This window comes from Diuraphis noxia, unplaced genomic scaffold (assembly GCF_037042655.1).
Source record: "Diuraphis noxia isolate RWA-SAM2 unplaced genomic scaffold, SU_Dnox_SAM2 contig0005, whole genome shotgun sequence".
NCBI lineage: Eukaryota > Metazoa > Arthropoda > Insecta > Hemiptera > Aphididae > Diuraphis > Diuraphis noxia.
In genome coordinates, this window is record NW_028301715.1 from 3,214,229 (window position 1) to 3,230,296 (window position 16,068).

The 16,068-nt window shown below is 31.5% G+C and overlaps 2 protein-coding genes across 5 annotated transcripts; one reads left to right on the forward strand and one right to left on the reverse strand.

Moving 5' to 3' along the window:
* Positions 1–1,680: 1,680 nt before the first annotated feature.
* On the reverse strand, positions 1,681–10,323 carry LOC107164729 (uncharacterized). 2 transcript variants are annotated; one of them, XM_015512661.2, is made up of 7 exons: positions 10,183–10,323; positions 7,133–7,716; positions 6,546–7,051; positions 6,109–6,235; positions 5,887–5,974; positions 3,105–5,795; positions 1,681–2,159 (listed from the first exon to the last, which is right to left on the reverse strand). In XM_015512661.2, the coding sequence occupies exons 2-7, from the start codon at positions 7,665–7,667 to the stop codon at positions 2,120–2,122; spliced, it is 3,987 nt and encodes a 1,328-aa protein (XP_015368147.2). In that variant the 5' UTR covers positions 7,668–7,716; positions 10,183–10,323; the 3' UTR covers positions 1,681–2,119. The 2 variants fall into 2 exon arrangements, with proteins under 2 accessions (XP_015368147.2, XP_015368145.2); XM_015512659.2 differs by having other exon boundaries at positions 3,077–5,795.
* Positions 10,324–10,431: 108 nt separating this feature from the next.
* On the forward strand, positions 10,432–15,735 carry LOC107164731 (DNA replication complex GINS protein PSF1-like). Of its 3 annotated transcripts, none has more exons than XM_015512663.2 (6): positions 10,432–10,572; positions 13,646–13,710; positions 13,774–13,863; positions 13,935–14,025; positions 14,086–14,202; positions 15,439–15,735. In XM_015512663.2, the coding sequence occupies exons 2-6, from the start codon at positions 13,676–13,678 to the stop codon at positions 15,580–15,582; spliced, it is 477 nt and encodes a 158-aa protein (XP_015368149.1). In that variant the 5' UTR covers positions 10,432–10,572; positions 13,646–13,675; the 3' UTR covers positions 15,583–15,735. The 3 variants fall into 3 exon arrangements, with proteins under 3 accessions (XP_015368149.1, XP_015368148.1, XP_089084202.1); XM_015512662.2 differs by lacking the exon at positions 10,432–10,572 and adding an exon at positions 13,101–13,497; XM_089228076.1 differs by lacking the exon at positions 10,432–10,572 and adding an exon at positions 13,103–13,360.
* The last annotated feature ends 333 nt before the right edge of the window (positions 15,736–16,068 follow it).

Consider the following 16,068-nt stretch of genomic DNA (forward strand, 5'->3'; position numbering starts at 1 on the left):
CCTAAGATTTCTTGTTATGATAATATTGGTTATTCAATTACAAAAAATTAAGAAATTAATCTGAAGCATCATAAAATTAATACATTTACAATGAAACTGAACAAGGTTTAGATAAAGTACACTTGTGAGATTTGACTTATATGCTAGTAGTAGTTGGTTGATGGTGAGAGTTAGCCTCTCAGTATATCTCAAATATTTGATCAATGGTCACTATCCCTGCCATTATGCCATAGAAGGCCAACACGTATATTCCTTTGCATATATATATATTAATACAGAGATAAAGAGTATCCGTTTACACAAAACACAGTATTCCTACATGGTCTATTTCAACAATTATTCATATGACTATTGATATATATATTTTCGCGCAACTTTCACGGACATTCACTGATTATTATTATTATAATCATAGCCATGGCTCCAAACGACTTATAGGCATTTTTATTATTGTTAAATTACTGGAATCATTTAAGACATATGATATCACTACTTTATATGGAGTTAGTCACGGCTCGCTACATTAGGAAGAATCAACAAAAACTGGATTATTCTTTGATTTTTTCTGTAACTATTATTGGTATCATTGTTTTCTCCCTTGTGGAACTGTTACTTGCACATGAACATTGTAAATTCAATTTACTTTTATAAACTTCAACGTTATTTGCATACTTTGCATACATTTTCCACCAAAATACTGGTTCAAATTATTTTACTTGTACATATATTTATTGAGAATAGTCTTGAGAAATTTTGGGATTTCAATTACTTTAGACATGGTATTATTTCCTAAAGTTCACCCACTGATATTCGGCTTGCAAACAAATTTAACTCTACTAAAAGCTGAAAGGGCTATGCAATTTGTCAATTTAAACTGTATTTAAAACATTACATAGTTATTGTAATTTATTTGGTTATATGCAATACAAATATTTTAAATATTGTTTAGTTGAGGACTAGGTTACATGGTCTTATAAATTTACCAAATATTTAGTTTAAAAAAATGATATTTTAGATAATTTTACATTCACAAATATATTTGGGTACTTGTATCAATAAAATAAATAATATATATGTATATTAAAAAAAAGAAAATTACTTTTATAATTTAATCCATCTAATTGAACATTAGTTTACTAAAATAGTAAAATGTATTGCAAATTTTAGTTTTGATGAATTTCTTATGCCTATGGTAATGCTTAAACAGTGAATAAAAAATAAAAATAAATAAAGCAACAAATTATACATATTAAGCATAATTTTTGAATATTTTGAATTCCATTGAATCTTCTCAAATTGAGTTTATGATGTCCTAAGACAATTTGAAGGACTATAACCTTAAGTTTTAGAGCCTAACTATTATTATTTATTAAACAATAAAATTTTGTTTGATAAAATAAATGACGAATGATAACTATAAATTTTAAAAAAACTGAATTCTAACATGAATAAATAAGGACATGTTTTAAATTTTAATAACTAATTAGTAATTACAGTCAATAAATATAATTTTATAGATTTATAGATAACACAATTTAGGTATATACTAAACAAAATAATTTAAGTCATTTCTAATATCAATTTTTTTTTTTTACTTTTTCAATGTGCAGTCTTTTATCATCAACAGACAAAAAAACAACATTGTTGTAGTCTTTAAAAATAATTAATTAAAAAAAAATATACTAGTTAGGTTTCTATATATTAAGTGTACAATAATAATAATATAAATTTATTCACCTAATAATCAAAAAATACTAAAATATATTTTCCAACTATAGTACAAAAAATCCCACATAAAATATTTACATTTAATATATGTAGTCATAATAAATAATATATCATCATTAATAAAGATTGCCTAGAAAAAGCCTAGCATATTCACAGTGTGATTTTTCTTCACATCTTATTTATGTACAATTGGGCAATTTATGTAATATATGAAATATATGTACCTTTTTAATTAATTAAAATTAATATAAAACTATTACAAATTAAATTAATACATATCTGACATTTATACATAATTACATAAAAATTTACAAAAAAAAAAACACGTATGTTCTCTAAGAATGTGTACACCTAAAGACTTAAAAACCAAATCTTTCGCCTCGATTCGAAATCACAGCCTTTGAATTAAGTGAAACAAATTTATTGGAAAACTGCTGAAAAAAATCCAAGTGTAAGGTAGAAGAAATTAATAAAATACAATTTAAATATGCCAATCAAATAATATTAATTATTTTATTCCCTAAGACTAATTAGATATATAATGACCACTCCAAAATTATACGAAGAACCCGTCAATTTTTTAATTATAATTAAAATATTACAAAAATAATAATAATAATTAGTTATAAAAATAAAAATGATATTTATAATAGTATAAAATAATAATAAATGTAATAAAATCAAATTATGATTTGCCAATGGAACTAAGGTAAACCATTATTAGATTTGATCAGACTTGTCCACACAAAAATCATATTTTACATGAATTGTGCAAATTGTTATGAAATAACTACTAACAAATATAGTTGTAGTATTTACTTTTACTATCATATTTTAATGAATAGTAAAAATGTTTAATTTTGTGTCAAATATGAATTTATAGAAGGACGCTACTGTTTAATGGCATTCCTGTATCTAAAGTTAACCTTAAACTTATAAGGAAGCATACATATAATATGCTTTATTATTAACAACAATAACAGTTGTTAATTATTATCAAATGCTTCTATTTAAAGCAAAATATTTTTTTACCTTTTTCAACACTGGAACAAAAGATAGTCTGACCAATAAAGCCATAGACATAATAAATTAGGCAAAAGTGATTAAAACAGTAGCTTTAAAATAGAAAAAAGATTCTTAAATAAGATTACAACTTAAGATAGTTAAGCATTATCTTAATGAGAATTAAAATAAGAGTGCATTGAGTCAATTTGTCCCGCAAAAAATTCCAATACAATAAAAAAATATGTTTATTGATGAACAGTAATGTTGGGACATCAATTACACACAATTATTATATAGGCTTGCCCGTGTAAGGCGCTGGGTATAATGGATATCCAAGACCTACATGTGTATGATGATGTGTATGTACATGCCTTTGAGGAGGTGGTGAACGGCAGTCTTTTGGATCACCGGTTGATCCAGATTTACCAGAAGATTGGGTAGACGAAGGAGGACCAGTAGACGTAGTTCGTTCAGTGGCAGATGGTACAATGCCAGTTGACGTTAAAGATGGAGATTGCCTAGTTCCTGGTGATGGAGCTGGCGTTAATCCCGATTGTGCATTCGGTTTAGGTGTAGGCGACTTAATGGCACGTTCTTGTAATTCATGTATCTTATGCGAAGAGTAATATTGACTAGCATGATGTTGTAGGAGATCAAGAGCCGCCTTAGGCCCAGATGGTGGTTGGGAAGGAGTTGACGACTGTGTAGAAACAGCTGGTCGTGAGAGATCTTCAGGTGCATGATACCGTTGCATTTGAGCATGTAGCTGAGGATGTAAATAAGGGGGTGGTGGCGTATTGCCATAAGGTCCAGGCACCAACATAGGATTCATTGCACTCCTGTACATGGGATCAAAAGCCAAAGCGCCAGCAAAATGAGGTGACTGCATAAAACCTGGGTGTATATAAGCATATGAAGACGTAGGAGGTGGAGGTGGTCCTTGTGTTTCCATTGTAGGCTTAACTCCTTCTGATATATGAGAAGAACTTTTACAAATTTTATCATCTTTTTTGTCTTCATGTTTTTCTTTATGTTTGTGTATTGAGTTTGTGCCCATAGAATGCTTAGTTGGTGTATTTGATTTTGTATGTGAATGATCACTAGAACTATGATCCTTCCGTCTTTGATCTGGATATACATAATAACGCCTTACATCATCTTGCTGCTGCTGTTGTTGCTGCTGCTGCTGCTGTTGTTGTTGTTGCTGTTGCTGCTGTTGTTGTTGTTGCTGCTGCTGTTGTTGCTGTTGTTGTTGTTGCTGCTGCTGCTGTTGACGTGAAAACATATAAGCTGAATTCATTTGTGACTTCATTTCAATACTTTCTTTCATAATTTGATGATTTTCGTTTTGATGGGGAGGTTTTTCTTTGGGTACTATTTGATCAGTTTTTAATTTATTAGGCTGAGGAACACTCAAAGTACCAGGCATTGAAGGTTGATGATTTTTATCATCGGGCTTCATTTCTTTATCTTGTACCATAGACATTGGATAACCTGCTCCAATATTATAAGGATAATTTTGAACATAGGAATCGTAATTAAAATATTGTTGTAAAAGCTTTTGTTGCTGATATTCAGCAGCTTGATTTGATTGTAAATCTTTTTTATTATCTTTATCTCCCGTTGAAGACGACATTTTTAAATCTTGTGAATGTTGGTTAATTTTTTCACCTTCTTTAATTGGTTTGGATGTGTCATTTGGTTGTACAGAAGAAATCAAATAAGGTGGTTGACCATAATATGATGGGTACATATTATATGGCTGGATAGGATGAGGAGAATGTGAAGTGTTTGGTTCTGGCTTTTTATCGGCAGTGGATAATTTTTGTTTATTCATACTATCATTCATCTCAACTTCAAGAATTGGTGCAGTATCATCTGAGATGTCAGAATATGCAGGACTTTGTACATCTTCACGGCTACAGTTTGAGCTGTCAAATTGTGGTTGATCAATAGAAAATGGTCTTGGACTACTAGCTGGTGATTTACGATTTTTCTTTTTATGTGATGATGGCATTGCAGCTTTATTTTTAATATCTTTATTGCCTTTCATACTGTCTTCAGTGGGCATTAGAGCAGATGCTGGCTTTACTTTGAACTGTGGTACTTTTTGAACTTGTGGCTGATTTAATGCTAAAGGTTGAATTTGTGGAGGTGTAGGTAACTGCTGTGATGCTGGACTTTGTACATGTAAAATTGGTGGTTGGGGTTGAGGCGATTGAGAAGTAGGAGCAATTGCTTGCAAAGGAGTTGCTGGCTGTAGCAATGGTGGTGGAGTAGGAGCTGGCTGAACAACAGGAACTGATAGAACTGTTTTAGGAGCGGTCAATGTAGGGGTAACAACATTAGTCTCTTCATTCCCAGAGAGGCCAAACCTCAGAACACTTGGTTTTGTAACTAAAAGAGGAGGAGATTGTATTGGAGCTGGAGGATCCACTTCAGTCACTGGAGGAGTTGTAGAAAGTTGTGGTTGTTCAATTGGTTGGCTGATGACAATAGGCTGCTCTTCTTTAAGATTATCTTGGATACCAGAATTACTCACAGAAACAGGACTAGTATCATCTTCATTTTCAGAAGTGCTTGCACCACCAGATTCTTTAGTGTCAGCATCTTCATCATCCAAAGCAGCACCATGTGCATGCGATTGATGATATCTTAAACCATTTGCATTTTTATACTTTTTAGAACAATTTGGTTCAGGACAATCTAACATAGTAGGTGACATAGGTGGTGGACTTGCTGGCTCTGCTTTTATTTTTTTCCCTGAAGCTTCATCTTCAGAACCAGGGGGCTTCTTCCTCTTATTAGAGCTGTTAGAATCTGAACGTGGTGGAGCAAATGATGACGGGGTGGGAGACGAAGTTCCCCTTCTACTTGAATTATTACTGCTATTACATTTATTTGTACCATTACTTCGAAGTTTACTATGAACTGAAGATCTGGTTTCAGTAAAATTCACCAAATCGCTACTGGGACTAGCAGTTAAACTAGCACGACCTCTTTTCCCTCGTCCTTTTTGAGGTAAACGACATTCTGGTTCTCCAGCAGATGCTTCAGAAAACCTGAAATAAATCATAATATACATTTGCTATTATTAATTTAACAAAAGTAAAAGATTACACAAAACAGGAAAATGATTTATTTTTTAATTACCTAGGAGGAGCCCAATCATGTCGAGTACAGTCTAATAATGTGCCTATATAAGTTTTTCCTCGCCATGTTACATTTACAACAAGCACACCTATAATTATTAATTAATGAAAAATAAATACATACATATTCTATTTTATTTTAAAATTGGAACTAAAATAATTTAATATGTTAAATTAATGTTAAGTAAACAATTAATGTGCATTTATTTATTTTTCTATTTACCTTCAATTTCATTCCATACAATTCCCTCTAAATTAACATGTGTTCCAGGTTCACATGGTCCAAAACAATCTGGCTCTGTTACAGTTCCAACACTGATGCTAGTACCAACACAGGCATCAGCTGTTTCCTGAAAATGTATTATGAGTAAATAAGTAATACATATTAAAAAATGTCAAAACAAAGTTATAATTAAATTTAAACATAGAAATTTGTCTGTTTGAAATGTTGAATATCAAACAATAATTTTTTTTTTTTTACTTAGACAAATATAAATTGTTGAATAAAGTTAGTTGAACTCACGTTTTTAATTATTTAATTTTTTTTCATACAATATAACAAGGGTTATAAAATGTAGGTATAAATATTATTTTTCATTTAAAAATACTCAAGATTGCAAAATTTATATTATATAAGTATATATAAAAATATTTATATACCTTTTGCTCTGTTAGGGAAGCAGAAGTTGAACTATTAGCAGTCTTTATTTTGTTGGTTGGGGGTGGTGAGGTAGATTGCAGAGGTTTTGATAAGGTAGACAATGCTGCAGAAGACTTTGTAGTAGTTTGGGAATTTTCCATTGTAACTACTGGGGGTGATACAATTTGCTCCGGACCATTGGTCACACTTGAAGATGTTGAAGTTCCTGCTTCTCCAACCGGTGGTCCAGGACCCGGTACATTAGGTGACTGTGTATTGCTTGATAAAGCTGGGAAAGTGCTGGTTCTAGGAGCTGATTGACTAACAGGACCTCGACCATTAAGTTCAGAAGATAAACTAGTATTTACTTTATGACACTTATCACCACTTGTAGATGAACTGTGTTGTTTGTCTTTTGTTTTATCTCTTCGATGACTGCTTGATCCACGTTTAACTGAACTTACAGTTGAAGTAGTATTGGTTGAAGGAGTAGTACAAATGGTACTAGATGTACTGGAATGTTTACCTTAACAAAAAATATAATTTCAAATGATAGTTTAGTTGTTTTTAACTAATTAAAAATAATTAAGTTAAAAAATATGTATACCAGTTTGTTTAGATTCAGCGGAAGATCCAGATGAATCGTTTGAAGAGGCACTGCCACTTGACTGAGATTGGGTGGAAGCTAAAGACCCATTTTGTTCGCCAGGCTTGACGATTTCATGTTTAGCTTCAAAGCTCTTAGTCCCTGTTTTTGTTCGTTTGATTTTCATTTTTAATCCTTTATCAACAGTAGCTGAATGCTCAACAGTAGCTTTATTGCTGCCAGCTGTAGTGGCTGTGGGTGCAGTGGCAGCTGCTCCTGACATGGCTCCACTACCAGCCGTTAAACCGACTGTTGTAGCCGCACTATTGGTAACACCAAGGGCTTCACTAGTTGTAGTTGTAGATGTTGATCCTGTTTTTTCAATATCTGCGTCTAAGTCGATAATTAAATCGCCTATACCAATATCCCATTCATTGTCGTCATACTCAAAATTTGCATTACTGCTGGTATTGTTGTTGTTTCCATTGCCACTTCCAACACTATCTGTGGACGCCGCCACCGCCCCACCCAGCTCCTCTCTCATTGGGGCCGCCATCCGTGCCCAGGACCGCGAGCCCCGACCACTAACACCATTTTATCCTTTCCTAGAATCATAACATTAAAATTAGGCAACCTGAATAGGTATATATTATATTTAATTATTTTTAAACAATTTAATTAGGTACCTCTAAAAAATCTCCACAAAATATATCAAATAAACAATATCTTCTTACATAAGTAGATGATTAATTATTGTTATTAAAAATTATCTAGGTAGATAGGTACTAGGAATATGGAATCATTAACAAAGTTTGAGTTTTACTGGTTTTAGGTAATGTTGGATAATATAGTTATACAATATGCACACAGCCACCAGAAGAGGGTGAGGTTGTCTGTGTCCCTGCATTAGATGATATACATTATATGAACACTTAAATCACAGATTAAGAACCAATAATAATTGATAGGGATAAAATATATTATGTTGGCACCTCTACACCTTCCCACTATGTTTAAACCATAGTTAAACTAGTTAGAGTAAAAATGAATAGGTACGTTATAAATTTATAAGTAAATTTAGGCATATCTAATCATTTGAATTTAGATCAGATATAAAATAGTTGTAAATAATATTTACTTAAACCATATTTCAAAAATGAATTGCTAGCTATATTATGTAGGAATACAAACAATAGTAGGTATGTTAAAATTCAAAATAAAATAAAATCTTTTAAAGAATTTAATAGAAGTAATATTAAAAAAATTTAAATATCTTATAAAAATAGCAAAATTATTATGAATCATAAAAAATACAAACATGAACTGATGATAAGTTAATTATTAATTAGGTATGCTAATAACTTGTAGTGTATAACTTTCTACTACCAATTACCATTGAGTACAGTATTATAGAATATACATTGATATCGACTAGTGCAATTGCCAAACTATGTTTAAATTTATAACATTTTCCTATGATTAATCAATAAAAAACCTATATATTGTTATGTTTATAGATAATCTAATACCAAGTAAAAACACCTAAATATTTATAATTTTGCAGGTACCTAATTAATTGATTTAGGTATTTAATACACTTTTTTAAAGCTTATGTGTATGATAAGTTATTGCTAGTTCAATTATTATAAAACAGTTTTAATTTAAAAAATAAATATTATAAAATTCAATAGGTATTATTATTTCATATTCAAAATATAAATAAGTAAATGGATGTAGAAAGCACAAATTGTTTTACCCAAATTTGAGTCAGCTCATAATAATTTGTATTGAAATGTTTTTAGTTAGGTACAAACTTATTATTTTTTTTGGTAAATGTTTTACTTAATACGACCTAGTATCTTACTTTATTAGTGTAATATCAATAGTAGGCACCTATTCAAACTGTATTAAAAAAGAAATTACCATTACACAAACTGAACATTGAAATAATCTACTATGTAACTATCTCTCATTTTTAATTTTTAATCTTTAGACAAGGCAATAGTTATACCAAGTAAAAATGATTTAGAAAAAATAAGCTTGTTCAATACAAAAAAAAATACAAGATTAGAAATTGGTAAATAAAATAGTTGACATTTTGCTTAAGAAAATAAATTTTCATTATTTTTATACAGTTTTAATGACAACATAAAAACATATTAATTATTAATAGGCTACCTAATGATATACCTACATAATATTAAAGTAAAAAAAAAACAAATTAGTCACTGCTTACATACTAACCTAGTCCTGGTTTAGGAAATTAGGATTTTTTTTTTACTGTAAGTAAATATTCTTAAAATATATCTGGTGCTCACAAAAAATGTCACAGTACGCACTTGACTAGATTGTATTTAAATCAAAATAATAAGTACCAAATACACACTATTTTTCAGATATAGAAACAACAAAATAGTAGTAAGTTATGGTATTTTCAAATGAATTTAATCACTTCTTATTGTTAGGTATGGGCATGTATATCTAGTTTTTTAATTTTGGCCTTTTCTTTAGTCACTACTAATCTACCTATCTATAAAATAGGCGATTATTCAATTGATATAAGCTACTAAGGTATTTTGTTCACTGATCATAATACACATTCCACAATCAGTGCCAGGCATAAAATGTCACAGCGTCAAATAGAAACCGGACCTTAGCCAAACCTTACAGATTCTTCACTTATAATATAGGTACTTCTGATATTTTCGTATTTTTCAAATATCTGATACAACTGTCCAGGGTGGTATTTCAATAAACCTCGGCTGGGCATGGTAAGCATACTCTTTACACTGTACACATGGATGGTTTTAAAGAAGGTATCCGGACACGAGTGGACGGCCGGCCAGCCAGCCATCGGGGGCAGATAAATCGGGGTCCCCTCATGACGATTCGTCACCGTGGCCGTCGGCGGCGGCAGTGGTCATTCTAAGTTCCGGGCCGGTACACGGTGGCCGCCGTCGTCAGATCGTCGACGGGTGGCCGAAATGGCATTTCAGTCGAGTGCGCGCGTCTGGCCGTCGGCCGCGGCGCGCGCACACGACACGCGCTACCACGGTGTAGTAGGTACTTACTAAAATTTATGTAATCCCGACGTAGAGGATTGCGCTTCCGGTGTGGTACATCAAGAATGTGTCGGCCCCGAGTATGATTCGCGAGGAGTCGCCCTCGTTGAACTTGGGAACCGGGTAAGCCGTCGACGCGCAAACAAAATGGCTGATACGGTATTCAGTCAAACGACGGCCGTGAAACCGCTGAGCGGCCGCGGGACATTTTATGCGCACTGTCTGTGGGGCCACACGGTGGCGGTGGTCGTCTTCGGTGCGGTGCGGTGGTTACGCGACACTCGCGACTCGGACAGTAACAACAAAGACGGACTGCGGAACAACGCGGTCGGTTAATCGAACGTCGCCAACAAACGCCCGGCCTGACAGGAAAAAATAAACGATAGCTGCTGCTAAACGGTAAACAACACCCTTCGGTGAATGGTGATATGTTTTTTTTTTTTATTTTACATTTTCCAGTCCGTACACCTTGGACGTGCTTTGGACACGTTCTTTGTTTGTATTAACGCCCGGTTCCCAGTTACACCGGTAGAGCGCGCGTTCCGCGTTGAACGAGTTCGTTCCCCGCGGGGCGCCGCGTGTTTCGATGGGTTAATCGTGGTGAGCGGTGCGCGGGGTTAAGAGATCACGGTGCGGTGTTGGCGGGCGGGACATTCGGGTCGCCGAGCGTGTCGTCCGCGGATGGTTCGGGAGGGGACGCTCGTCATTCCCTTGTCGTCGTCGTCAGCCCACCCGCCGGCAAATGTGGTCACGGTCCGCGACCACCCGCCGGCCTGCGACCACACGACGACTGTGTCGCGTATATGATATAGGTACAACACATAACAACAACAATACCTGCTATAATAGCAACAACAACACGAGTAGTAATAATAATATCACGCGGGATGGGTACGCAATCAACAATTATTATCTTTCACACGGGTATAACACGTTATGCTTAACATCCTACGTCATAATATTTATAGTTTAGACATATTTTGACAAATAATTATATAGCATAAAACTCACAATTTTGATTGATATACCTATAATACATATAATACACATATAATAGTACACAGAATAACATTTTGGGAAGGAGGGGGGTAGAAATTATAGAAATACAAATTGTACAGCGACATAATAAAACAATTTCTTTCTCCTTACTCATAATTTATTATTTTACTATTATTATGCTAAATATCAAAATTGTATGAATATCATTTGTTCAAAAATAACTATAGTAAGTTAGTAAGTATATAGGAAAATTACTAATTACTATACCAGGGAAATAATTTCGGGGGTGAAGGGTTGAACCCCAACCCCCTGAAGACGCGCCTGATGAATATTATATTCAAATACTAAGTCGTTGAGTGTAATATTGTTTTCCGTACGAAAAAATAAAAACATTAAAAACATGGCTGATTTTTTAATAAGCTTGTTTATTTATTTAATTATTTACCTAACTAAAATCGGTCGACTGTTATTTGTGAACTCGTATTATCTCTTGAACTTATTTCATAAAAAAAATATGCAATTGCATTATAGTACCATCGATGGCGTTGCATCGTATATTCGTATAGTCATCATTCTGGGGTAGTAACTTCTAAGAACTCGAATATGCGTGATAAACTGATATAATAATATTATATGTCTCTTTGCTTTTAATTACGAGCCGTTTTATATTTATATTGTATGTCGTTTTATCGTTAAAACAGAGGAGTGAGGACAACGGTGCCAATTGGAGCTCCTTAGGACTAAACTTAGGCTATGTCTCAAACAAATCGCTAAAACTTGAGCTTATAATAGACCAATGAAACTGCTATACTTTTTTTTTACAAACGTTTCCTCCATGCAAAACTTATTTACCATCGTGAACTTATTCATACACCAGCTGCTGTTCGTCCTGTTCTGTACACTTTATAATCTTTATACATACTTTCTGAAAACCCACTACTATATGCTCACAAAAAGAACTGATTCCATCACCTGAACTTTGTTGAATCATTTAAAATCATTAGGCTATCTCAATCTTTCATCCATCATAGCACCTTTCATGTAATTTGTTCGTGTCTTTTACACTGCAAATACACGTTATACTTATTGTACGCACTAGACATTTATTCTAAAATAATGATACATTTTAAATATGAAAATAAAAGTTTGTTTTTCAATGCTATATATTGCTATTTAGGAATTTATTCAAGAATTTCATTTTACTCGTTTTATTATTTATATAATATCTAAAACATCTTAATATATCGTGTAACGCTTTATTTTCTAACACAATTCTACAGTTTTCCTAGGTAATCTGGTTATATCATCTACGTATTGTTCAATGTAATTGATGATAAATAGTATAATTTACTGTACAATATAATATACCCAATAGTGAATAGTAAATGGTATGTGTTAGCTTTATAAATATTTCATTTTTACTAAGTTGTAGAGGTGTACTACAATAAAATTATGCCAAATCGGGAATAGAACAACTGCAGTCGTTCATGTATATGAGAAGAATTATATATTGCATATAAGCAGAAATGCACAATGTCATGAGCATGACATTCATATGTATAAGGTTGTTGTTGGTTGGTAGGAAGTTAATACCTATTTTTTTTTTTTTATAGTACCTACCTATTTTATTTTACCCATATAATTCACATTTCACTATATACTAGCATTACTAAATAGACAGATTGTATAATCTGTGATACTATATTATCACTGTATGTTAATCGGTATCAAGGTTTATAGATCATACTCAATAATATATTAATATAGCATAATCCATAAACCTTGACTCGGCGCTATCCCAGGATAGATTAAATCTATTTTAATCTATTGATTTATCTAATTTTATAGATTCTGTGGTACTACGACTACTACCACAAAAAAAAAAAAAGGTACTACGCAGTACGCACTACGCAATAAGTTAATACTTTAATAGGCATGTGTCATGGGACTTTGGGACATGGCCATTGGCCACACGAGTAGAAATCTTAAAACATTTCCACTTCCACGGCTTGGTTAGAGTTTTCCAAATTTCACTTGTCTTTTGTTATGGTACCTAAATTTAGAACGTCTTTGATGTTTAATTTTGCCGCCTTTTTTCATTAATGATAATACATAACAGATAAGTTGAAAGCTTAAATAGTTGAATATTTAAAAAAAATATTGTGCAACTTGGCAGTCAACTGATGGAGTAATTTTATATTTTATATTTATTTTTTTATTACTCACTGTTGTATTTAAAAAAATTTAAATATGTATTGTGATAAAGTTATTGAGTTATTAAAGGAGTTGGAACGTTCTCGTGAAGATACTATACCGCCATACAATGTACTTACTTACTATTAATCATTAATAGTTACTCCATACTTTATATTACATTATATATCATATTTTGTTTAATCTAAATTAATATACTAAATTTTATAGACGTATCAGCGTTACAATATTTATATAAATAATAATTTTTGATTTATAGAATGATGGAATCAATCAAGTGCTTTCTGAGATGAAAACTTTAGATACAGAAATTATTGAGTTCTTGTAAGTTAATACTTGATTATTTTTTATTGTGTTTCAATTGATTTAGACAATTTTAAAATTCAGACGCAAACAAAAAGATAACTTGCCATTGGATGCTATTCGTTTACGACGTGCAGCTATAGAAAGAAATAAAAGATGTTTGATGACATATATGTAAAGTTAAATTGTTAATCATTTGTTAAGATTCTCAACAAATAAGTTAAAAGTAAATATATATGTTATAGATGGACTAGACTGCAGCGATTAAAAGAAATGAGATGGGAGATAGGGGCTATTCTACCATCAGATGTAAGACAAAATCTTTCACAATCCGAGGTTTGTTTAAATTCATTATGTATTATGTTATATTTTTAAAAAAAAGATTTTTTTTTTCAGATAGAATGGTTTAATAATTATTGTAAAACTTTGGTCTCGTATATGAAGACCATAGGATCAGATACTGGACTCAATTTAACTCATGACACCAAACCTCCCAAGTCACTTTATACTGAAGTAAATATATAAAAATAATATTCTAAAGATTTTTGATTATAGGTCTTAAGGAATATATGATATACCTGTCGTAGCCACTTTGTGAATCAATCTTTTCGTGAAAAGATGACCATTTCGTGAAATGAAAACTTGTTTTTTACACTTTTTGAAATTCAAAAATATTTTATGAAAAAGTTACTCAAATTTAACATTGTGTAATTTTTTTCACAAACTGGTCGTTCACTATGTGTACTAAAATACAACATTTAACAACTTATTCTACCCCTATAGATTTAACTTAAATAATTATGTATAGTAATAAAGTTTATTTATATCATATTAATTTATTAACCAGGAAAATGAATTGTGACAATGACTGCTACATTTTAGACTACCTTTAAAACAAACACATCTTTTGGTTTGACAAGCACTTTTATAGGAACAACTTAAAAATCCCTGACCTCCAGATACAATTTGGACAGTTTTACGCAAGGTTAATTCTTAATGATCACATTATAGTTCGGTCGCCAATAGTTGATGCCTATACCATATTATAATATTTATTACATAACATATTTATTATTGTTCATCGACTATTATTATTATGCAACAAAACTGTAGACGCGATCTATGAAATCATAATAACACTAAAATTACGGTTTCCAAAATTACATTGAAATGGGCTATCTATTTGTATTTAATCAATGTCAAAACTAATAAATATCATCTATACATTTCAGATAGTCTGGTAATTGTAGTATAATAGTCGTATAGAATAATTTAGATATTACTTAAGTATTTATTGTATTATTTGACATGGGCACGAGGTTAATATGGATATAATCAAACTTGACGTTTCCGTTAAGTTGTTAGTGTAAAAGTGTTTGTCGAACCAAAATATGTGTTTGTTTTAAAGGTAGCCTAAAATGTAACATTCGTTGTCACAATTCATTTTCCTGCTCTAATAAATAAAAAATGTTCACAATACGGTTAATAAATTACACAATGTTAAATTTGAGTGACCATTTCATGAAAAAGTGATCATTTTGTGAAATATTTTTCAATTTCATTTTCAGTGTAAAAAACGTGTTTCCATTTCACGAATTGGTCATCTTTTCATAAAGAAAGTGGTTACATCATGTTAATATTAAATCAAATCAAAATATAGCACTACTATAAAATTTTACTTAAAACGTTACATAATCATTTTTATAAATTTTAATTTTGTAGAAAAAAATGTATGTATTTAAATTTTAGGTAAGAAGTTTAGTGGATGCTGGTAAATTAGAACTAGAAAGTGGAGAAGTTTTGATTTTACGAAAAAATAGTCAGTATATGTTATCAAGATCGCAAGCTGAGCCACTAATTCGTCAGGGAATTTTAGAACAAGTCAGACATTAATCATATACACAACACATTGGAATTATATACATTTGTATTAATCACCATGGTTGTATATAATAAATATTAATTCAATTAATCTTGTAAATGTTATAATATTTCAGTAAAAATGTAAATTTTAAAATATAGCTAATTTATTTTGCTTAAAACCAATTATGTATATATTTTTTAAATTTGGTATCCATTATTAGAAATCAATCATATAATCAGTGGTTTTCCAAGGGTTTTATTATTATTAAAAATATGTCTATGTATGGTTGTTTATATGATTAGAAATAAATAATACAATTATTTTTCAGTAAAATAATATACTAATAGTTAATATGTATTCCGAAAACATGAAATGTATGTGAAGTATTTATACAGGTGGTTTTGGATCCGGAAGAGTAGCTATACTTCATTCCTAAATCATAATTTGTGCACTTAGGAAGGGCTCGAGAGGCTTACCTCCAAGTTTTATCCTTAATCTTCTCCAGATTTTAACTA

Coding starts and splice junctions, on each gene's coding strand:
- LOC107164729 (XM_015512659.2), bottom strand. CDS start 7,667: ATGGCGGCCCCAATGAGAGAGGAGCTGGGTGGGGCGGTGGCGGCGTCC. Junction 5,796..5,886: donor CATGATTGGGCTCCTCCTAG/GTAATTAAAAAA, acceptor GATTTATTTCAG/GTTTTCTGAAGCATCTGCTG. Junction 2,160..3,076: donor ATACACATCATCATACACAT/GTAGGTCTTGGA, acceptor TTTTTTCAGCAG/TTTTCCAATAAATTTGTTTC.
- LOC107164731 (XM_015512662.2), top strand. CDS start 13,423: ATGTATTGTGATAAAGTTATTGAGTTATTAAAGGAGTTGGAACGTTCT. Junction 14,026..14,085: donor AAAATCTTTCACAATCCGAG/GTTTGTTTAAAT, acceptor TTTTTTTTTCAG/ATAGAATGGTTTAATAATTA. Junction 14,203..15,438: donor CCAAGTCACTTTATACTGAA/GTAAATATATAA, acceptor TTTAAATTTTAG/GTAAGAAGTTTAGTGGATGC.